This window comes from Alligator mississippiensis, chromosome 3 (assembly GCF_030867095.1).
Source record: "Alligator mississippiensis isolate rAllMis1 chromosome 3, rAllMis1, whole genome shotgun sequence".
Classification (NCBI taxonomy): Eukaryota; Metazoa; Chordata; order Crocodylia; family Alligatoridae; genus Alligator; species Alligator mississippiensis.
In genome coordinates, this window is record NC_081826.1 from 260,661,607 (window position 1) to 260,685,028 (window position 23,422).

General features: G+C 46.3%; 4 protein-coding genes across 8 annotated transcripts in view; 2 read left to right on the top strand and 2 right to left on the bottom strand.

Moving 5' to 3' along the window:
• SGTB (small glutamine rich tetratricopeptide repeat co-chaperone beta) overlaps nucleotides 1-18,746 on the top strand; it is a 73,080-nt gene extending 54,334 nt beyond the window's left edge. Inside the window, exon 10 of the mRNA XM_059725134.1 lies at nucleotides 18,597-18,746. Coding sequence (XP_059581117.1) covers nucleotides 18,597-18,618 — 22 coding nt within the window. The 3' untranslated portion in view covers nucleotides 18,619-18,746. The remainder of the gene's footprint in view (nucleotides 1-18,596) is intronic.
• Nucleotides 1-22,244, bottom strand: part of TRAPPC13 (trafficking protein particle complex subunit 13) — a 41,469-nt gene extending 19,225 nt beyond the window's left edge. For all 4 annotated transcript variants that reach the window (XM_014594080.3, XM_014594079.3, XM_006259065.4 and 1 more), the window contains exons 1-7: nucleotides 22,161-22,244; nucleotides 14,219-14,287; nucleotides 12,439-12,538; nucleotides 7,179-7,263; nucleotides 5,926-6,053; nucleotides 5,607-5,679; nucleotides 649-693 (exon numbers count right to left, since the gene is read on the bottom strand). In XM_014594080.3, coding sequence (XP_014449566.1) covers nucleotides 649-693; nucleotides 5,607-5,679; nucleotides 5,926-6,053; nucleotides 7,179-7,263; nucleotides 12,439-12,538; nucleotides 14,219-14,287; nucleotides 22,161-22,206 — 546 coding nt within the window. In that variant the 5' untranslated portion in view covers nucleotides 22,207-22,244. The remainder of the gene's footprint in view (nucleotides 1-648; nucleotides 694-5,606; nucleotides 5,680-5,925; nucleotides 6,054-7,178; nucleotides 7,264-12,438; nucleotides 12,539-14,218; nucleotides 14,288-22,160) is intronic.
• SHLD3 (shieldin complex subunit 3) lies at nucleotides 17,561-22,243 on the bottom strand. Its single transcript, XM_059725135.1, has 2 exons — nucleotides 22,161-22,243; nucleotides 17,561-19,090 (listed from the first exon to the last, which is right to left on the bottom strand). The coding sequence occupies exon 2, from the start codon at nucleotides 18,952-18,954 to the stop codon at nucleotides 18,205-18,207; it is 750 nt and encodes a 249-aa protein (XP_059581118.1). The 5' UTR covers nucleotides 18,955-19,090; nucleotides 22,161-22,243; the 3' UTR covers nucleotides 17,561-18,204.
• A 424-nt stretch (nucleotides 22,245-22,668) lies between the features above and the next one.
• Nucleotides 22,669-23,422, top strand: part of TRIM23 (tripartite motif containing 23) — a 30,744-nt gene continuing 29,990 nt past the window's right edge. Inside the window, exons 1-2 of one of the 2 annotated variants that reach the window (XM_006259061.4) lie at nucleotides 22,669-22,807; nucleotides 23,190-23,352. In XM_006259061.4, coding sequence (XP_006259123.1) covers nucleotides 22,709-22,807; nucleotides 23,190-23,352 — 262 coding nt within the window. In that variant the 5' untranslated portion in view covers nucleotides 22,669-22,708. Of the gene's footprint in view, nucleotides 22,808-23,189; nucleotides 23,353-23,422 lie in introns of those variants that run through there. The other variant, XM_019495952.2, reaches the window with a different exon arrangement.

The following is a 23,422-nucleotide window of genomic DNA, read 5'->3' on the forward strand; positions in this document are numbered from 1 at the left end:
CCATCACAGTTGTTTCTCTACCTGCTCTTGAAAGTTTTCAGGGATGGAGGGTCCACAATTTCTCTAAGTAGCTTGTTCGAGTGCTTAATCACCCTCATAATCATAATTGCCTTCCATCTTTGAAGTGGCTTTTATGTAAACATAATAGTAGTGACAAACATAAGAAATCAAATTACTTAATAAAGGAGCTGCATTCTTGCTAAACCAAAACCAAATGTTTCGGAAGCGTGACAAGTAAGTACTTAAAAATTGACTACAATTAACCTTCTTCTGGACAATTTAACAGCGCTCTCCCATTCACATTCAGAATATTTACTACAAAAAAGAAATCTAAGAAATGACTGTAGTAATTAAAATTCAAAAGAAAGCAGCAGAAAATTTTTCCGTTAGATGGAATAAAATCTAGAGATGTCAGCCTTCAAATCTAGTTTCTCCCCTCCCCAGTATGAACAATACTTCTGATATCTAGTTTATTTGAAAAGCAAAGCAAAGCAAATAAATAATATTTTCATAAATTAAGCAGCTTAATATACTCTCTCATTCTTAGCATACTATATTTTTAGTGTGTGTGTGTGTGGGGGGGGGGTGTTCCTATTCAGTTTAAATACTACTTACTGTATATTAAATTTTAACAAGTTTAGTACTTACCTCAGCATTGTAGAACTTTGTTTTCACATCTAATGGTTTGAGAACCTGAGGAGAAAATATAGATTGGAGAGAGTTTTCTCAGACTTCTCTGCAATTAAAAAAAAATACTGATTTAAACTAGTATTGATAGGTTCTTAAAACACTCAGTGATCCATCTTTTAAGCATTTTTCTTTTGATATAACAGGAAACATGTGTTAGCCAAATGAATGATAGATTTCAGCTTATTTCTTTATTCTTGTTTATTGGCTGTATAGCTCATTGCTTTACTAAACACCAGAATGATTCTGACAAGCTGTATGACAAATAATTTTCCACATCAGACCAGTTCTTACATTGGAAATAAAGGCTGTTGATCAGCTTTTTTAGAAGTAATGATTCATTCTTCCACAACCCACAAATACTTGCTAGTTTGTTCGAAAGAAAGCAAATACATGAAATCTTTGCATCAAACTCTCTAGTGTTTTGCAACAAATAAAACTCACCCTGAGACTCAAAACACTTTGAAAACAGTTATAAGGCAGTGAAACATCAGCTGTATGTTATTAGCTAAAAAATAAATAAATAAATAAAAAAAAAAATCAAGCAATTACTAGCCTGGATTTCTTTGGAAGCTCAACTGTTACATCTCAAGGGATGATTATTAGAAGAAACCAAACAGCATTTTAATCATGTAAGATCAGCTGTTGAATATAGCATCAGAAAATGTATCTTGGGAAAAGTGATACAAAATGCCAGTGTTAAAACAAGTTGTATATGTATTTTTATATAAAAGTACATAGTTTGTGCGTGTAAGTTATACTTCTCCCTAATTCAAAAAAAGTTAATCCCCTCAGTTCTGGAATTTCTGTTCTCCAGTTGTGGTCCAGTTGAAAGAAAAAGTACTACCATATTTACTTGAATATAAGACAAGGTGTGTCCCCCCCATCAGCATGGGGGAAAAAACAGGGGCACACCAATAATGATTTGTTGGGCCAATACCGATGGCTGACTGTTAATCAGCCATATCGACCAATACTGATCCAATTGCTGATATGCAGTAGGGGCTCGAAATGTGCGAAACGGGGCCTATTTGATTTGGATTTGGCCCAAATCAGGGACAATGATTCGATTTGTTGATTCAGATCACTGTACCCTATTCAATTCAGCTGAATCCAAATCTGAAGATTCGATGCTGATTCGGAGAATCTGTGATTCGGACATAGACACAGCTTTAAATGTTTTTGCTACATACCTTAATGTACCTGGAATGGCTCATGAATGCTGCAATGATGGGGTGGATGCAGCGTACCACAGGCGGCCCCCCTGCGTGAATTGGAAGTACTTCCGGGGAGCGCATAGGGGGCCCCTCCTGTACACCCTGGTTCAGTGATCAGCCACAGGTGGACCCCAAGTGCCCCCCCAGACCCAGGAGGCACCAGTCGCTGAGACAGGGAGGTGCGTGGGGTAGGACCTCTTGCGCTTTTCCCAATGTACCCAGAAGTGGACCGGAAGTACTTCTGGCCCACTTCTGGGTCTGCTGCCAAGCACACTGGGGAGCCCCCCATGCTTCTGTGGGACACTCCATGCACCCCAGCATCTCAGCATTCACAAGCCACCTGGTACCTAGAGGTATGTATAAAAAACATTTAAAGCCGTGTCTATGTCCAATCACTGAATCTTTCTGGATCTCTCCAAATTGATTTGGAGGGTTCTGAATCAATTCACAGAGATTAAAGGGTCCTCTGATTCTATTTGGAGTCAGAGATTTGGCCACCAAATTGGGTCAAATCTCCACCGAATCAAACCGGGGACTGAAGCTTTGCACAACCCTAATATGCAGCCCTGCAGCTTGAAGAACAGTGTCTGGCTGGTAAGTTGGGGGGGGGGAGGGGCATAGGGGGTGCTGATCGAGGCCCCCAGAGTGAGGGAGGGAGTGAGGCTGGGGCAGGGGCTGCCCAGCATGAGCAGCTCATTTGCGGGGCACGGGTGGCTCTTGCTGCTGCACACACCCCCAGGGAGGCATGTCCCCCTTGGATTTGTGCACAAGGCAAAGGCAGGCTGCGTCAGCCTCTTCCCGGCAAGGGGGCTGGGCTGGGGCTGTGCTTGGGGCAGGCGATGGCAGCACTGGGAGAGGGAGGCCACAGTGGGGGCTGCAGCCACCCTAAAATTCACTATAGCCACCCCTGGAGCCCCTCTCCCAGTGCTGCCACCACCCACCCTGCCCTGTCTTAAATTCTTTACAGGAGAGAGATAAAAATTTCAAAGTACTACATCAAAAATTTCCAAGGATGCTGTAGGTATACTTAATTAGTGTCCAGAAGCAGCTTTATAAACTGAACATGGTTTATACTCACTCATATCCTGTGATCGCCTCTCTGAGTATTCCAGTTTATAACAAACATATCACATAAAATATCTTTATCACTAAGCTATTTTTACACAGGAAAGTCAGTTTGATCTGTTCTGTCTTTATTTGGAATCCTGTCACTCTGGTATTTTTAAAAACTAGCTAATGTGCCTGCTCTCGACCTTTATGTACACTGCATAAACAAATGTAAAATCATTTAACTCAGCGTTCTCAAATCCAAGGTACCACAGTACGTTGGATTGCCATAAAATCCTTTGAAGGATTTTGGTGGGTACCATGCAATATCAGCACAGTTAGGTATGCTAACACCTATCCACAATTCACAAGATAAACCCAGAGATTTCAAATAGGAATCCATAATGTCAGAAACTTTCTGATCTGTTGTGGTCTCTGAGTTCACTAAAACAGAAAAATTGCTCTATTATTTTTCTATAGTCAAAAAACAAGTGAAAGCGAAGAGCTGTAATATTTTGTGGGGTGCCTTGAGTTTAACAACGTTTAACTACGTCGGGGTGGGCAAAATACAGCCTGCGAGGCCATTCTATCTGGCCCATGGGCCCCTAAAAAAATGTAGAAAATAAATATTTCTCTGCCCTTGGTTCCTGTCAAAAATGACAGGAACCAAGGGCAGTAGGACCCAGGGCTCCAACCCAGGCCCACCCGGCCCCCATGGAAGCCTCAGCCGGGGTTTCTGTGATGGGAGCATGGCTGCCCCACATGGGAAGCTCGGGGGGGGGGGGGGGAACGACACCCCGGGCAAGGAAGGAGTGAAGGGGGGGGAGGGGGGAAGGGCCCCTCCCTGCCCATGCCTGGTGCACTGTGCTGCAGCTGCTTGCAGCCTGTGTGGGGCTGCCTATGCCCGCTCCGGACAGCCCCATGCGGGCTGAGAGTGCCTGCAGCGTGGGGCACCAGGCGTGGGGTGGGGGAGGGGCGCAGTTGGAGCACAGGGCCTGCACTGGTGTCCCAGGGCCAGTGCCGGGCAGGGCCCAGAGCAGGGTGGCGGGAGTATGGCGTCTCAGCTGGCAGGGGCTCTATGGAGCCGGACCAGCTCTTGCTGGTGCAGCCCAGTCCAGCTCCACAGACCCCTGCTGGCCTGCACCCCATTCTGGGCCCCACCGATGCTGGCCCTGGGACACTGGTCCCAAGACATTGGGACGCTGGTCTCAAGATAGTGACCAGGGGGTGAGGCACCTGTCAAGGGGTGGGGCTACCTATGTGGCCCTTGACAGCCTGCCAAAACTGGGTAAGCGGCCCTCTGCCCGAAATAATTGCCCATCCCTGAACTACATAATATTCTAACCAAGGATTTCAACCTACACCTTGGCAGCAACTTATTCTTTTATTTATTTTTGTTCCTAATTAAAATATTAAGACTCCCCTGTTAATAGCTAACATTAGATGAAGGGTGGTTTTTTTGGGTAAATCTCACACATTTCCACCATTTCTTCATTATTGTAAACATTTCCAGAACCTAAGAAGCTGGGAGAGCATAATTACAAACCAGTCCTAAATGAGTTAACCAGTATCTGTTCTGACAGGACACAATCCACATGAAGCAAATAATTCATGCCCATACAACACTGATAATTTTTACTATCATATTTTCAACACAGAGGCAAGGATGTCTTACACTGATATCTTTTACTGGACCAACTGCATAGTTAGGATCAAGCTAGACAAGCTTTTGAATGCAATACAGTTTTAATCAGGGCAGAGCAGTGAAAGCCATGCAATCTCTGATGACAATGTATTGCTGCAATTTGACAATACTACTGTGAAGGTGAATCAGTCACTTGATGTGCAATTATGGCGTGTGTTTAAATGAGAACCTGTTTGCTTGTAATCACATGCATATTTTGCTATGTCTGCGGCTCCCTGAGGAAGCACTTTTCTTGTAAAATGTTTTAGTTTTGTTCCTTCTCCCTTTTAAAAATCTTAAGGTGTTGGACACGAGGAATTTTTATTTTCAGACACTACGTACATTCTATTTTTTTCTATCTATTGTTTTCTGGATACTAGGTATGTGAACAGTTAAATGATTAATTGTTTAACCAATCAGCTCAGTGATAACTGGTTCTAGCTTGCTGGTTATTGTTTAGCCTGGGGCTAAATGCAGCTTGGGAGGGAAGGGGGTGCTGGAGAAAAGCCCTGCAGAGCCCCAGCAGGAACTGGAAGGAAGCAGAACAGGAGAGAGGAACGACGAGGGAAGGGGGTCAGGAGGGGGAAGAAGTAGCAGCTGCAGCAGGCTGGTAGAACTCCTTGCTGGCTGCTACCTGCCTGGCCAGGCTGTGCTGCCTGTCTCCCCTCTCCCTCTCCCACTGCTGTAGCTGGCCCTGGGAAATCGCATATCGCCACGGGTTACATGCTGGGCATGGTTTACTCCTGTGGCTAGGAGCCTCATCAGCTGATGGGGCTCTTAGCCATGGGGAAGACCCTGCTACATGTTTCAGATTAAAGCTCAGTGGGACCAGCTATATAGTCAGTATACATTTTTGAGGTCTAACTTTATAGCTGGTTGGAGCTTTCTATCATATGGTAAGTACTCTGCAATATTTCTAAGTAAACAGTACTAACTAGTTTCAAAATGCAGTATATTCTTATGTTCAATACCTGAAATTTGAAGAATTTTCTGAAGTACATCTTCTCTCCTGCCTGGGTTGTGTAACTTACGGCACACACTAAGCTGAAAGAAAAAAAACATTTTAATAATTTTGAACCATTTTTACCTTGAAGTCTGCACTAAAGCAGGAACAGAACAAAACACTGTGCATGTGCAGTGCTTCCATTTATGCTTTACAGTAACTTTGCAGTGATTTAAAGGTAGAAGCAAGTTAGGTATAATTTAATGGAAAACGGAAAACTAGCCTTTTCCTATTAAAAACAAATTCAGAGATAGAAATATAATAAAGGAGGAGACATAAAACCTTACATGTGTGTTCCTATTTCCTTTACTTCATGGTGAATAACATCATCAATACAACAATCAGGTTTAAGTTCTGCCACTGCCGCGCTGGAAGCTGAAAGGTTTAGACGCTGAGAACTTGTCTGAAGATCAGCCTTGGAATTAACAAATGTAATGCCCATTAGAATTGTTTCCAGATGGCTGTATCTAAACAGCAACACAGTAAAAATATATTTTGAGGAAGATTACAATTAATTCAGTCTGTTGTATATAAATTGAAGGCGAAGTCACCAGAATTTGATCCGATTTATAGAGCTTTTTTAAAAAACAAACAAAGAAACAAACCACCCACAGATATGGGCATAATGATTACGTGTTGCTTTTTTAAATGAACAGGAATATAAACAAGACTTTAATCTGCAGCATCCCAAGCTTGCAGGCCAGGAAAATTTATGTGAATTAGGACTGCAAGCTGACATTGCATTAAGTACTAAATGAAGTACATTTTAGTACAAAAAAGGGAGGGAGGAGAGAGAAAAAAGTACCATATACTAAATCTTAATTGCCTTTATTTACTGCCTGATCATTTTTGCTTTGCTGACTTGTTTTAGATCCATGGTCTGGGTAGTCTATTGTAGATTTTCTGTTTAAATGCCGATTAGTCAAATATTTGGAAATTGTGATTACCAGAAAATAAAATGTTATTTAGTTATAAAGTGACTAACTGCATTTGTATCTGTAATAAGATTAATATGTGACGCTTTCCTAAAATTGTCACCAGCACACACGTCAAATCACATCCTGAAAACCCTTTTCTCAGAGAACTTCCACTTACTTCAGAGTTCCACCCCTGAAAGGCTTCCAGGATCTAGGTTTTAACTTATTTTTGTTAAATGAGAGCAACAAATACTTGCTGGAATTATACTTGTTTGAGATATTTATAAAATACAAATCCACTTGTGTTCTACATGGGACTGTCTGAGACTGCTTTGATTCTATAGCTGGTACAGAATACAACTGTAGATGGTCTCTGCTGTAGAAAAATTCAGCTACACCAATACTACAAGCACTTCTACAGTCTTTTATTTTTTGCTTCTAGGTGCTATCCCCATTGTTGGCTGTATCTTCAAACTGTTCTATGGTTTTGTTTCTGGCTACGTAAAGATTTTCCTGGGCTAGGAAAATCTTTAATGGTCATTTCTTAAAAGTCTGCATAATACCTTAGAAGTGCAATATCTAGTATATTTATAAAGTCAATATATAGAAATATTTTCACATACCTTTACCAGTATGTCCTTGACAACTTGGTTACTATCATTATGTACGCTGATATAACTGGAAAATGTCTCTCCCAAAAATATATTTCTGTTAAAAAAAAAAGTAGTGTTTAATAACATTAAACAAAAATACTAATAAAGCTTCCTATTGTATTTCCTTAAGAGTTAATCTATATGGATTTAAAATATTTCCTTTTAAAACTTTACAGGGTTATCTGTAGAACAGGTAGTTCAGCTTCATTAGCTGTAGCAACATTAAGAGCTGGATTATAGAGTGGGCCACTGGCATTTTGACTAGGGACAGACATTGCACAAACTGGTTTAAGTGATCAGAAACTGGTTTAAACCTGTAACAGAACAGACATTCAGTACATACAAACCAGTTTCAAAATGGCTGAAACTGGTTTATGATAAACCTGGTTGAACGTAGTATCAGACTTAACTGATTGAGCTCAAACTGGTTTATATAATGTCTGTTCTAGACCCCTTCCTGGTTTAAGTTAAACCAGAGTCCTCCAGCATGCTCTGTGCTCCAGAGCAGGGCTGGCCCACCCCTCTACTCTCTAGCCTGGGCAAGGATGGGACATGGCAAGACACTGGCCAACATGGCCCCATTAAGGCAAAGTGGGCAGAGAGGAGGTTACTTTTTCCCTCCTTCCCTTCTTTCCCCACTGTAGCCAGGGTCTGCCCATCTGCTGGGGCAGGGGGGCTGCAGTGGTGGCCCCTGGGGCTCGCAGACCCTGGCTGCAGGGTAAAAGGGACCAGAAGGGATGGAGGGAGGAATTAACCCTTCTCCCTGACCCCTTCACCTTAGCGGGGCCATGCCGGGATGGTTGTCCCCAGGGGTGGGGAGTGGGGGGATGTGCTCCATGTTGTGCGGGACCTCTTCCCCCATCTCCTCCCCCCAGGGCAGGGAGTGGGGGCTCTGTGTGGCACTGGAGGGGGACTCCTGTTCCTCCTCATCCCAGCTGCTGCTGCAGGGCTGGGAGGGGGTCTCTATGTGAGGCTGCCCAGCTTAGCCCCAGCAAGTGACTTCTCCCTGCTCTTCACCCCCTGCGGCTGCAGCTCAGTTAGAACCACTCCCTGGCAGCACTGCACAGAGCACCCCCCTCCCCACCCTGCAGGGTAGGGAGAAGCAGGGGGAAGAGTCCTCTTCCAGTGCTGGGGCCGGGTAGCCTCACATAGAGCTCCCCTCCCCTCTTCCCCCTGCTCCTCCACCACCGTCATGGAGTGGGGAGGGGGTGTTCCATGCAATGCTGCCCAGCCCCAGAGGGGGACTCTTGTCCCTGGTCATGTCCCCCTCCTCCCCCCCCCGTCCTCCCCCATAAGGCAGGAAGCAGGGCTCTGTTCCATGCCGAGTGGTACTCTTCCCCCTCCTCCACCCCCACCCCCAGGGTTAGTGAGGCTGTCTGGCCCTGGCAGGGGACTCTTCCCACTCCCCATAGGGAGTGGAGGGGGGGCTCTGTTCAGTGCTGGCAGGAACTATTCCCACTCGTCCTCCTCCCCCTGCCCCTGCAGGGCAGGGAGGGCGGGGCGGGGCCCTGTACAGCATTGCCCTGTCTGGCCCAGCCCAGCTGGGGTGTGGGGAGCAGCTGTAATGGAGCCACGGCTGCTGGGGGTGGCCCCGCCCCCGTCTCAGACTCGTTCAGCCCTGGTCAATGCAGTTACATGGTGGGGCAGGGCTGGGCTGTGGGGGCAGGGCCACCCCTGGCAGGTGCAGTTCAGTGACAGGTACACGAGCGCAGCTTACCCTGTGCAGCCCGGTATGCACGGCTAGCAACTCGCCAGGTAGTGGCTTACTCGGGCCAGCTTAGAGGTGCTGTGGGGGCCCAGAGCTTGGGAGCTGCCCACCACGGAGGCTCACTGAGATCCCCATGAGCCCCCATAGCACCTGCAAGCCATCCTTAGTAAACCGCTGCCTGCTGCTGGGCTTTGCTTGCTAACAGGGTAAGCCGCTGCCTGGCTGCACCTGCTCTGCTTGCATCCCCATCACTGCACTGCACCTGCAGGGGGTGGCCCTCCCAGCACAGCCTGGCCCCACCATGCCGCTGCCTTGGCTGGGGTTGAGTGAGGCTAGTTCAGATCACAGGGGCAAGGGTACCTCCAGCAGCTGCAGCTCTGTTAGAGCTGCTCCCCATGTCCCAGCTGGGACGGGCAGTGCTACACAGAGCCCTCCCTCTCCACCTTGCAGTGGCGGGGGACAGGGGGAAGAGGAGGAGGAAGGGGAAAAGTTCCTCCCTCAGCACTAAATAGAGCCCCCTGTCCTGCTCTGTGTTGGGGGGGGGGAAGATCCCCTCCAGGGCCAAACAGCCTTGCTCAAGTCCTCCCCTCCTCAGCCCCCCGGGGTGGGGGGGGAAGAGTACCCCCCACAGCATGGAACAGAGCCTAGCCTTGAATGTCCCTAGCCTTTAAGAACTGTCTGATCTAACCCTGCTCAGAACATGCCTAATTGATGTGCTGTTTTGATTGTAGGCCATCCCTGCTCTAGAAATTGCCATGTTGCTACCTCAAAGGATCTGAACCAGATCTAGCGATAACAGGAAATGTTTGCAAGTCCTTCTTAGTGTAGTCCAAGGCCAAAAGAAACTTATAATAGTGAAGTTATCCATCTGCTCTACCATCTGATTTTTTTTAAATTCCATCTTAAAAAAAGAAAACCTCTGAAAACAAAAAAATCTAAGATGATCAATCTGTTAGGGAATCTGTTGAACTATAGCACAAATCCTGCCATGACCTCTACACAGAAGTACCAACCCTTTATGAATCCATGTTGTACCAGTACATAAATAGGGCTTGCACCTATGCAACTGAAGTCTATAAATCTCTGGAGAAAACTGGATTCAATCTTGGTTTAGACTGATACACCCATTTCAGGGGCTTGCAAAGGGGTCCATGTTTCTCTATTGCAGGCAAATCCTTAGTAAAGTGAGTACTATGAAGATTATATTTTGGCTAGAAGTCTGAAGTAGCTGCATATCCTGCAGGACTCTCCAGACCCTATTACAGAGGGAGGTATATTTGCAAACACAGACAGTGACATGTAGGCAGGCTACACTACAGTAGCATTAGTATTATGTGTTTTTAGCTTGTTTAGTTAACAACACAAAATTTATCTACCTTACTCCTACCTTATACTGCAAGATAGAGAAGGAAAGGAAGGTACTGTATTTTCTCGCATACAATACAACCTGAAATACAATATACATCTTGTTTTTGAAAGGCAGAATGAAGAAAAAAAAAGATGTTTTCCAGCATTATGATTGCAAAGAACAGGGATGGAAACTAATTTCAGCTGACTCGCCCTAAGCTGAAACCCTAGATGCAAGCAGGGGCAGGCAATTATTTTGGCTGGAGGGCTGCTTAACAAGTTTTGGGGAGTTGTCAAGGGCCTCAAGGGTAGCCCTACCCCTTGACAAGTGCCCCGCCCCCTGGTTGCCATCTTGCGACTGGAAGTCCCACCCCTTAACCCAATTTGCCACTGGAAGTCTCTCCCCTTGCCCAGGAAATACTCCTTTGGTGGGGGAAGAGTTGCTTGTATATTGTGTGTGGAGGGGTAGGGGGGATGTGGGTATGGTGCAGAGGTGTAGGAGTGGGGTGTGGTGTATGTGGAACTGCTGAGTATGTGTGGGTATGGTAGGGAATGGGATGTGTGTAGGGTGTTTGTGTGTGGGCATGGTGCAAGTGTGGGGTGTGTGGGAGTGTTGGATGTGTGCAGGTATGATGAAGGGGTGGGGTGTGTGAGGGGGTGTGGGTGCATGTGTGGGAAGATATAGGTGTGTGGGTATATGTGTAGATGTAGGATGTGTGTAGGGGGTGTGGGGTGTCTGTGGGTATAGGTGTTGGTATGGTGGTGGTCAGGGTGTGGGTGTATGCGTGTGGGATGTATGTGGTTAGGGTGGGGGTGTGTGTGAGTATGGTGGGAGGTGAGGGATGTGGGTGCATGCGTGTGGTGGGGGGGGGGTCCCCCTGCCTGCTCTTTGCAATGCGAGTCAGCCCTGCTCCTCTGCAGGCAGGGAGAGGGGATGGGGGAAAAACCCCAAAAAACCCAAAACCGGCACTGCCTGCCTGGCTCACAGTGCGCTGCAAAGGGCAGGAAAGCAGTTGCTACCAGCAGGCAGCAACAGAAGTCCCTGCAAGGTGAAGGGGAAATGACAGGAAGCTGAGTCTGGCACCGCCAACTTTCAATCTTGGTCCCACACCTGCCCAGTGGGGCTGCAGATGAGCCTGCGCTGGCTCCTGCTGCTTCTTTCATGTGCCCACCCAGCAGGGCTGCATCAAGTGCATGCTGGCTCCTGCTGCTACTCCTCAACCCCTTTCTGCCTGTTTTGTGCCTGCTTGTTGGGGGTTTGTGAGCAGCTGAGCTCCTTCATGCCCCCTGCCTCTCCATCCACATGCTTCCCTGCCCAGCACAAGCAGGACCAGTGAGCTGCAGGCAGAGCCCACCCAAATCCTGTCAATGCTGGATCTTCCCCTTCCTACCTGCTGCCCTAAATGCTGCAGCAGGGACAGGAAGAGGAGTCACTGAAGGCTGGGGAAACCCAGCAGTTCTCTGGGCAGCAGCACCCCTTTCCGAAGCTGTGCCTGCTGGCGGGGCTGGCACCCTTCGGTGGGGGAGGCTGGGAGCGCAACATATGCTGCCCAAGGCAGGACACGGCTCCATGCAGAGTACAGTAGGTGCAACCGCAGGCAGGGCTGCATACAATGAATTGGGTGCCTGCCTGCAGGCCAGATCCAAATCAGCTGGTGGGCCATATCTAGCCCACAGGCTGTATTTTGCCCACCCCTGTCCCTAAAGACTGGTTGCCATGCACAGATTTATGATTCTGAAGAGATCCAAAGATTCTCCGAGCCTGTGAAATAGGAGGAGAGATCAAGAACAGCTAGCAGACAGCAGAACTGCCCTAAGGTTAGCTTGATTATTGGAACACCAAGATCATTAAAAAGGAAAGATGACTGCTCTTAATTCTGGAGTTGTTAACAATGAGCCATTATGTCAGTCGACTCCCTCAGCTGCCTGAATAGTAATACAACAGTAGTTACACTGTGGAGCAGGAATCAAATCTGGGTGGTATTCTCCTAAGTAGAAAAACTGGCTTCCTCACTTAATACATACATCCTAATTGAGGGGCGGGGATGTGATTTTAGGGAAAAAGGTGCGTGTTGTAAGCGAGAAAATAGAGAAATAAGCGTATTAGCAAATCTAATTTCCAGAATTCAAGTAGCAGGAATATCCATACCTCACAGCTTCATATTTTATTCTTACCCAAAATTCTGAGGCAAAGTCAACATTTCTCCTAGCATTAAAGTTTCTGCTCCCTTTACAGTAGAAGGGTCCTCTTTCATGAGCTGATTAAATAGATCTCCTGTAAAACATAAAAAATGAACAGGTCAAAAATACTTGCATAAACTAGATTATTACCCCCTTAGAAATTACAATTTTTTCATGTATATAGATGTTGATAATGAAACTGCACTAGGTTTTGCATGTTGCTAATCTATGGTTGCTTAGTTAATGAGTTTTTCCTCAGTGACCTCAAAACAGAGGACAGACTGAATCACGGCATGAAATCCTTTTCTGCTTCTTGAATTACATTCATGCCAAACTCTGAACTGTGTATAGGACTGGCTGAGTAGCTGACCAGGTGTGAAGAGTGGGTATTTTGATTTTGTAAACTAAAAATTATAAATAAAGACCTGTGTGCAAGGGGATCTTAAGTATAACTTTTGTTATAGCAAAAGCTCTTGTGTAGAATCATTAGACTTTAAAATTACACCTTTCATGCTCGATATAAGCAACAGTTTATTCATCATGCCAAAAAGATGATGGTTTAACCTTAAATAAAATATCAAGCTTCTTTGGAGAATTCAAGACAAACAAACCTGGATATTGGTTCAGCAGCCAACAACGAATGATCTTTAGGGGTGACAAAGGCTTTGAGAACTAGCTTTCTCTACCATATTTCTTTCTCTGGGTTGGATTTTCAAAGATTTTGGTATTATTCAAATTCTGCTTCCCTTGGTATCAAAGAGAATTTTTGACAGTTCTGCCTGGTATCTTGATGAGGTTGGTTAAGTCCACGCATTTTCATTTTCTACCCAGGGTGCACTTCCCTGAAACCTTTCCACCTTCTGCCATTTTAAAAAACTACTACACATCTCCACTGGCTATTATGTTCTTTCTAATTGTGCAGACTAAGTGGACACATTTACCATTTGCACACCAAGCTTCCAAAGCCTAAAGCAATGCTGGTGAACTTTACTAGTTTTATCTGGCCTTGTATTGTAGACTGATTGCAGGTTAGGAGGTTATAAAGTGTCTATGGCAGTGGTCTCCAACTTTTAAGTAGATCACCGTTGGCATTTAAAAAGCAATCCAAGATCTACCGTGAGCTGCTGCCACTCCGCTCCCCCCCAGCAGGTAAGTCTGTGGGGAGGGGAAGGGAGGTAGGGGGTGCAGATAGAGGCAGATGGAGAAAAAATTATTTGGGGGCATGCCTCCGCAGCAGGCAAGTCCTGCCCAGCCAGGGCCCTGCTCAACTTAACCCTGCTCCTGCCTCTGCGGCACTGCCCCTCATTGTGGGGGCCTCGATCTAGCTCTTGCCCCTTCCCTTCCCATGGGCTGACCTGCTGGGCTGGAGCATGCATGTGCATACATATGGGAACTCAGCCCCCAACCCCAGTCTTGGATCAACTCCAAGAGGTTACGAGATCTACCGCAAGAGGCTCCGAGATGTACTGGTGGATCCGTATCCACTGGTCTATTGAGCAAAAGTATCAGATTTTCCTTTTGGGATAGCTCAATCTTTTTTCCTTTGCATTCACCGTCTTAAGCATGAACTGAACATCAACATTCTTTACCATTTCTGTCTTCTTGATACCTTCTACCTTTTTTCTTCCCTTCCACGGTTAATACTTGAACTAGGATATATTAGTCCCCTTTGGGGATGAAACTACTTTTCTTTTAAAAAACATGTTGGGTATATCAGATTGCACACCTGTAGTGATACGCACATAGGTACTTAGCACAAGATCATAAAATTTACCTGGCAAGTCTCTTTCTTCACAAGTCACTGGAACATTGGTGAATAAAGTGGGCTTCGTTAACCTCATCACTGTAAATTCAGAAAATAAGAGGATCATGCAAACAGACTAAAATTAATGCAAAAATATGTAATAGTTTTTCTTGTTAAAGTCTTCACGTGCTTGTTATTTCTCATTTTAAATATCTGTTTGAAGGAGGGAGAGGATAACAAAATTCATGTTCAGCAGGACTTCCAACTCTCTAAACGTATACAGCAGGGAGTTATAAAGTTCAAGAAATTAAGTCATTTCATGCAATTGGTTTGTTGTGTTCACAAACTTTTAATCAGCCTTGTAAAATAATAATGAAAATGTAACAGCTTAAGGCCAAAACCACTCTGCCAATAATGAGAGAGACTAAATTAGCAAGATTTACTTGTGATCAAAAAGTTACCCAGAAAATTACATTGGCATGGCTGTTTTAAGTTATGCTATCTGAATTATCCATTCTCATCTTATCAGGCCTGTCCACCTGGTGGCCTGCAGGTCACATGCGGCCCAGCAAGGAGCTCATCTGCAGTGGAGGAGCCCATGGCCGCTGAGCTGGGGGAGGCTGCACATACATGTGGTATAGCAGTAGTGGGGGGAAGGGGGAAAGCATCTGTGCATGTCATCTAGTAGTGGGGGCCACCTGCACAAGCAGTGCAAGGGAAGGGGATGCCTGCAACTTGCATTGTGGCCCACGTAGCATGTGGTCTGTGCAGGATGCAGCCCTGAGCCACCTAGAAGTTAGCCCTGATCAATAGTGTACTGATCAGTACATATTGTCTCTCAAATGAAAAAATAAGGGATGGAACCTAGAACACAAATGCTAAATCAGGGGTGGGCAATTATTTGGGCCTGTGGGTCACAAAGCGAGTTTTCACAAGCTGTTGCAGGTTTGGTCAGCACCCTCACCCCTACAACAGCTCACCAAAACGCCTTATGTGGCGGATCCCATTGGCTTGACCATGCGCCCTGCGTCCGCGGGTCCCAGCTGCCACTTACTGTTTGGGTTCCACGAGCTGCTGCCACTTAGCCAGGGATCCCAGCCACTTACTCCCCACTCATCCACAGCCCCATCCTGGCTGAGCTCAGAGCAGAGCCAGGATCTGCTGCCTGTATACCCCTGTGACAGGCGCCACTCTCTGTACATCTCTGCCTGCCTAACTGGCACCCCTTCCCCTCAGCAGGCTCAGGGGAACCAGCTTTATTATAATTATTTATTTATTTTTTCTCCTGCAGTGAGAAATTCATGTGCCATATCGTTGTAAAATGTAAATCAGCAGTGAAACCTAAGCAGCGGCTCTCTTATAAAACTAATCAAACCATAAAATAGCTATTAAGTCCAACTAAATTTTCCCCAAACTGTTCAAAATTTAGATATAGTCCTCTTATACAAAGAGTATTGTAACAACTTTCATAATATTTGATACCCTCCTTAAGAAGATGCAATTCCTAGATTTCTGCAACTACAAGACAATCTCAGCTTTCATTAAAAAGTTTCTAGCCCTACCTGCAGAGAAAAGCTAACAATGTAAACCCTAAAGACTCAAAAAATCAAGCAGAAAATAAAAAGATCTAAGATATACATACATACATACATACATATACATACATATAAAAGATCTCAGGAGTTTCAAGTCATTCTTATTTCTGGAGACCTGATTTATGGGTGATCTACTAATACTGATATTACTAGGGTTTATGTCAAGGGCCAGGTCCATAATATGGAAAACACATGCAAATTAGTTTAAAGGCATCTTCTTCCTCCCAAACCCAATTCCTGCACTAAGTAATGGAGAATTGAACTCCCATTGTTGACAAGTGAAAGGCAGTCAATGTTCAGTTACCAGGGGCCTACCAAATTTGTGATTTCACAGCTATAGCAGATTCTGCAAAATCCAGGCAATGCTCATGAAATCTGCAAAAAGAAAAAAAAAAAACTCAAGGAAAAGAAAATGCTGGCTCCTTAGAGGCAGCCAGCGGTTCAGCGGGGCAAGGAAGATGGTAAGGGAAGGAAGTGGCCACTCGAAGGGCTGTGGGCAAGATGTCTGCCGCCTGCAACCCGATTAACTGCAAGGCCTCCCTGTCATGTGGCCCTTCCCCTCTCCAATCGGCAGCAAGGGGCAGGGATGCATGACAGGCAGCCCTTGCAGCCAATCAGCAGTGAAGGGCAGAGCCACTGCGGCCCTTTGGCCAATCAGAGCTGCAGCTGCTCCCATATGGACTTAGGTGGTAGTGCCTGGAACCACCATTCCCCACAGCTCCTCTCATCTACTCTGGGAGCTTAAGAGGAGCAGGGGCATGGCCCTGTGGCAGAACGTGCCACTCGCAGCCTGGCAGTGGTTCATGTGGGGGCTGCCAGGGGGTGAAGACTGAGCACTTATCAGCTCAGCTCATTTCCCATACCTCCTATGCTCCCAGAGCTGATGGTAGGGGCCACAGGGAGCGCTGCTAAGATACTGGGGCAGGCACAGGGTGCCCAGCATAGGGGTGAGCCAGTGCTTACCTCTTTTCACAGGGGCCAGGCACCAAGGCATCATTCTAAGGAGCTTGGGACACCCTGGTTGAAAACCACTGGTTTATACCCTTAGTTAGGTAGGTCTCTAACATACTGCCCTGCTCTATCTTCTTCCTAGCTTCAGATTAACACAGGTACTATCTCTACTAGAAAGCAGTGTCACAAGATGACACAAGATGATACTTTCAAATTCATAAGAATAGGTAAATGGATGAAATAACTAGGACATTTTTTTAGTCTTTGGAGAGTTAGAAGTAGACAAAGATTCTTCTCTGTACTGAGATGCAGCCCAATGGCATTAAGAACAACCCAGAATTTAGAATCTCCCCTCCCTATATATTTTTCCTATTCTTATTAGCACAGCCTCCCACTGGCCCTCACCTCCACCAAGGAGACAGATTTTCTTAAGACAATTAGCAGTGACAAATTCCTAGCTGAGGTTTCACCGTATCAATTCTGTGTCAGACCCCTGAAGTAAAACATTAAGAGCGGAGTAAAATTCAGAAGTCAGGTCTGTTCTCTCATACAGCAGCAAACTATGTTCCATCCAAGCAGATTAATTTACCAAAGCACTTATTCTCATACTGAAAGACAATAATGTTACAAACACATACAGTTTTACAGATTTAAATAAATAAATCAAGATTTACTAATTTACCAACCTGACATTAGGAATTTTAGTATCTATTAACCTAGGACTTCCTTGTTTTTCAGCACCATACTTATAAAAGCCCCAGTGTAAGACAGAGATCCAAGAGCAGAGATAGCAGGGAAAAAAGATATTGGCAAAAAAGACATAAAATAACAGAAGTGAACACATTTATTACTCCAGCATTAACAACTTCTCTAACCTCAGGATTTTTATTATTATTATGCAATATTTGAGGCAAATAATTCACAATGAGTATGAGATAACAAGGCTTTTGTGGAATACAAGAAATTTCACATTTAAAACTAGGGCTGTTCTTTCAAGTAAAAGTTCTTGCCTGGAGTTAGCATCTTGGACCTCTGGGACAAGACTAAACACTTTCTGAAGTAGATGATTTTCACAATGTAAAGTTCTGTTCTTCCTTCCTGCCCCTTTCCCCACCGCCCCGGCTCCCCTAACTTCAGTCAAGTGAGAAAGACCTCTGGCTTCACAGAGGTGTCATTTCATTGTTCAGAAATAAAAGCAATAGTCCCGGAAAATGGACTCTTGCTCTATCCACGTAGAGGGGAGGGCAAAAATTTAAGTTACAAAATACATTGATGTCATTCACAGTTGAACAAAATTACATTCAAGGAAACAAATGTAACCAGAATAATGTTAAAATAGTGTCCTGCTCGTGAATTTGTAAGTTGTTCTAAAGTCCTTCAGCATGTATTGCTTATTTTAAATTTATTTTGAAAAAACAAAACCAAACCTAGTGTCCCAGACAGTAATACTACAGTTTAACTTAATCTAAGTTACAAACTAAATATACTTCCATATTTATGTACAAGCAAGTTCATTTTCCCAGTAAGCTTTAACCTTTCCCTAAGAATATTGCCAACATATTCAGAGTACAATATGTCACAGAAAACCCATATCTGGCCCACAGCTCTCTGAATTGTAGCATTGCAGGATGGCAATTCGTTATGCTTGATCATTTTGTTCAGTTTTATCCAAATATCCTCCAGAGTCTGATTATTACATATAGAATGCTCAATTGACCATTTTGCTCTATGAAAAGCATGTATTTTTAGTCTTTTTAAATTATTTTGCAGTTCTCTAGATAAAGGAAGAATTTTTTCTTTATGTTTAGATCTAGGAACAGAGACACTCCAAGACCTTCTTAATTTTTGCTTTTCATTTGCAGATTCTTTTTCTGGATTGTCTGAACCAAAGTGTCCGTTTGTAGTTTGTGCCTGGGTTAAAGTCTGTCCAGTTTTCAAGTTAGGATGAAACTCCTGAAGGTCTGCTACGCAGTCATAACACAGAGAATGAATAAAGGGTTCTGACGCTCCAAGATGTTGTTTAATTTCTTCTGCTTCTTCACCAGAAATAACTGGTGGTTTTCTTTTAGGCTTAAGGGGAAGTTCACACAAATCATCTGGAAACCAAGGTATAAATCTCGGGAGCTGCCGAACAGGAAATTCCTTTACTGCTTCTTCTGCAATTTTTCTCAATGCTGTTTGGTCACTGTGGCCTGGTCGGTAATGCAAGACTATTTCCATGCTTATGCTGTAGGAATTCAGTTATTCTTAATAAAAGAAATAGTGTCTTGATTAGGATCCTCAGAGCTAGAGTGTAATGCATCTTATTTACAATCTTTCCTTGCCATGTGCTGCACAGATCTGAAGAAAACAGGACCTAAGGCAGAAGTATTGTAAAGAATAAGATACCACCATTTTAAGTCATATATTGCTAGAATATTTTGCAGTAAAATAGAATTCTGTAAAGATAAACTAGCAATATTCATGTTATGATGTTATGTATTAGAATACTTATACTGTAGCAGAGCAATGGGCTTGCCATTTGTATTTCATCACTTAAACAACATTTTAAATCCTCCTCTAAATTTTAAACTTTAATAACAAAACAAAATACACCAATTTATGTCACGTGCTATACATGGAAATTCTGCACTGTCCCTTCCTACAAACAATGTTTCCTTCCCATTGGTAACTTTCTCTTCTGTACCATGCGTTGGATTTACCTACTCTTATGTACATCAATGGCATGAAAGTGAATTTTGCTCAATGAGGTATAGCTCAAAAGCATTATGTTATGAATTACACCATATGTTGTCCTGAAACTGTAAGAATTTCATTAAAAACATTATCAGCCTCAAAATTAACACCACCTAATTAACAACACATACCCTATTAAATTAATAGGCCCACTGATGAAGAATAGGGAAAACAGGGAAATATTAGTTTTAGGTATAAACACAAAACAATATTTCTTCTATTCCTGTATAGGAAACTAGAGAATATATTTGAAAGCAGTTACTGACAATGAAAAAACTCTCTAAAATAGTAATAACAGAAACATCTTTAAAGAAGGGTGTTAATAAACCAAGTATTGGGAAGTGTATTGTAAGTATTGTGATGTGAATTAACTATTTCAGACCACAGATAATATAGATTCTTGCTTACATTTCACAGCATATCTATAAATCAGGTTGTCTTCTCACACAGGCAACTAATTTCTACTACAACCTCAATATTCCAACATTCAGTATTTTTATCTTAGGTGAATGTTATGTTGCTTGTAAAATGGATACAAACACCAACACCAACAGAGAATAAATTTATAGTGTCTTTTACCCTCTACAATTTCATCTAAATTGACAGTCATTTATATGGGTTCTAACAGACAATAATGGCAAGATGCCAAGCTAGTAATTTGTCTATGCTCTTGAAATGCTTCCACTTTCAGAGGTGAAGGAACACTTAAAACAACTAGCTGAATCATCATACTCAGAGAGTATTCCTCAACAGCTCAATGTCTAGGTGGGAGGAGGTATCAGGTGGGGTTCCCCAGAGCCCTGCCTTGGGTCCAGGATTGTTTAATATCAATATCAATATGAATCAACAGTGCACTCTTGCTGCACAAAATCACCAATAGCACACTGGATTGTATTAACAGGAGTGTTGCTTGCAAATCAAGGGAAGTGATTCTTCTACTCTATTCAGCACTGGTGAGGCCTCACCTGGAGTATTATGTCCAGGGCTGGCTTTAGGGAAAATAGAGCCCTGGACAAACTCGTATTTTAGCACCCTTTTTCTTTAAGTATATAGTAGTATTAATTAAACCTTCAGAAATAATGCCATAGGGGGAGCTAGGCTGGATTAGATGACTTGCTTCCCTGTGAGCAGGCACTGCTGCTGCTGTGTGGAAGCAAGGCAGGTGGACTGGAGCTGGTGCCACCCCACCCGCATGTGCCGTGCCCAGCCCAGCTCCTCCTGAGCAGTGGCAGAAGGTGGGGGGTGGGCTGGGCACCATTCCTCCAGCCTGGGGTGGGGCATAGCATTCCCTGACCATGGCATCCCTGGGCTGGCCCTGATTATATCCAGTTTTGGGCCCCGCACTTCAGAAGCATGTGGGCAGTCTGAAAGAGACTACAGCAGAAAGCAACATAAATGATCAGGGGTCTGGAAGACCAAACCTATGAGGAAAGGCTGAAAGAACTAGGGTTGTTTAATCTGAAGAAAATAAGAGAAGAGATGACAGTTTTCAAATGCCTTTAGGTCAGCTACAGAGAGGATGTAAATGGGCTTTTCTTTGTGGCTGTTGGGGACAGGATAAGGAGCAACAGCCTCAAGCTGCCACAGAGGAAATTTAAGTTGGAGATTAGGGGGAACTTCCTAACTATGAGGGAGATCAAGCATTGGGACAGGTACCTAGGGAAGTTGTGGAATCTCCATCCTGGGAAACTTTCAAGAGCAGGTTAGACAGATACTTGGCTGGGATGGTTTCATCAGGGAAAATCCTGCCTCCAGCTGGAGGCTGGACTAAACCATGTGAGGTTCCTTCCAGCCCTCCCGTCCAATGATCCTACAAAACAGATCTGGATGTTGCACGCACTGAGATTCTTTTGGCACTTCATCTAACTCTCTTGCAACCCACAGGCACATCAAGAAAAGACTCTGCTTTGAATCAGTTGTTGCAATACTGCAGCGTTCGGGTCCACGGGCTGTGGGAGGTCATTGCTAGAAGAGCCTGATGATGCCCTTCGCATCGTTCACAGAGTAACGATGCCAACTGCATTAGGTAAAGAGAGTCAGGTTGGGAGTATTGGGAAAAAATAAACAAAGCAAAAAAACAAGCCAGAGCTTCAGCACTCGCTCCTCCTTTACCTCCCCTGTGGTCACTTACTCCCTGAATAGCTACATGCCTCTGATGTGCCTGATTTAGATATTTGTGGGACTGAGGCTTTGGCTGCAGCCTGCCGCACGGTTCTGACTGGAGAGGAAGTGAACCTCCTTTAGGCTCCCCCCTCGCTTACTGCCCGGGGCCCAGCCACGGTCACCCCCAGGAGCAGGGACACCTTCAGCAGAGCCCGTGACTTGCCCTCAGGCCCGATGTGGGGGAATGGACTTGACCAGAGGGGACCTCCGCTCCGGGAGGCCACGGAGCAGCGGCTACGGGACATCACGACACTCCCGCCAGTAGCTCCCACTCCTCAGCATCCGCCCTCGGGCAACCGCCGGGGCCCGCCGCCGCGTCGGCCCGGCTCCAAGCCGGCTACTGCCACAGAGCGAGCGGCGTCTGCTCGCCCTTCCCAGCGCTACCCGCGGGGCGAGGGCCGCACACCGGCCCCGGGGACACCCGCGCCCCGGCCCGAGAGCACCCGCGACCCGGCGGCAGCTCCGTGGGCTGCGGGAGGGGCCTGGGCCGTCCCGCGCGAGGCGACCCCCGCGGCACCGGCTCGCACCTTTCAGCGCCAGGAGATGTTCCTGCTTCGGCTGGTTCACGTCCATCGCCGCAGCCTCCCCGAGCCTACGGCGCCCCCCGAGGCCCACACTGCGTCGTCCGCGAGGGGAACGTGACAAACGGCCAGGGGGCGCCGGCCTAATCGGGTCTCTCTAGACAGCGGAAACGCCTATCCCAGAAGGCCACGCGCCACCTGGCCGCGCCAGGGCCGCCAAGAAAACTACCAGTCCCAGCGTGCATTGCGCCCCTCGGTGCGGGGTCTACATCGCCTGGGCAAGAGTGGGCGGTCTAGGGTGGGGCTTGCGGCCTCCTGCTAGTCGCTGCGCATGTCGGGATTTGCAGTCCGGAGAGAGTATGACGGGAGTGGCAGTCTTCAGCAGCCGGGCAGGTGCTGGGCGGGGCGATGGCTTCTGGCCGCGTTGCGCCTCTTGGTGACGTCACAGCGCAAGGTGGTCCGGAGTGCGCGGCCCTGCCCCAGCCCCGCCCCTTGCGGCCGCCGCGTCAGCAGATGCCTGGAGGCGGCTGCAGTTGGCTCCGCCCTGTGCCGACATGGCGGCTCTCGGCGTAAACAAGGTCGGGGCCGGCGCGGCGTTGGATGCCGGCCGGGGGCAGGGTAGTAGCCGCGGGCCGCCGGGGGCTGCTGTGAAGGTGAGAGCTCAGCGCCCGGCGCTGCTCCGGCCTGCCCCGCCCCGCCGACAGCCCTAGGCCGCTGCGGGGGCGGCGCTGCCCGGGCCAGAGCCGAGGGGCCCGGGCTCGGGCCCGGCCGAGCGTCGTGGGCGGAGGGGCGGGGCCCTGCGGGGAAGCAGGCGCTGGGCCCGCGGCAGCGGGCAACCCCCGGAGCCCCCAGCGGGACGTGGCTGCAGCCCGTGCCAGTCTTAACACCCAAAGCTGCGGCGGGGCTGAGCGTGGGGAAGGGGAACAGCCGCGGCCCAAATGCCAAAGGCTTTTCTCCTTTGTGAAAGAGCTGCCGGTGGGACTAACTGGATTTGCCCGGGGTTTAAAAACAGCTGTGCCCTCCCCTTCCCTGCAGGTTTTGGAGTGCGGCGTCTGCGAAGACGTGTTTTCTTTGCAAGGCGATAAAGTTCCTCGGCTGCTCTTGTGCGGCCACACTGTCTGCCATGACTGCCTGACCCGCCTTCCTCTTCATGGCAGAGCTGTTCGTTGCCCTTTTGATCGACAAGTGACCGAACTGGGTAAGAGAGCACCACTCAAGCCAGTCGAGGAGGACTTGCACCAAGCCTAATGCGTTCTTGTGGAAAAGAC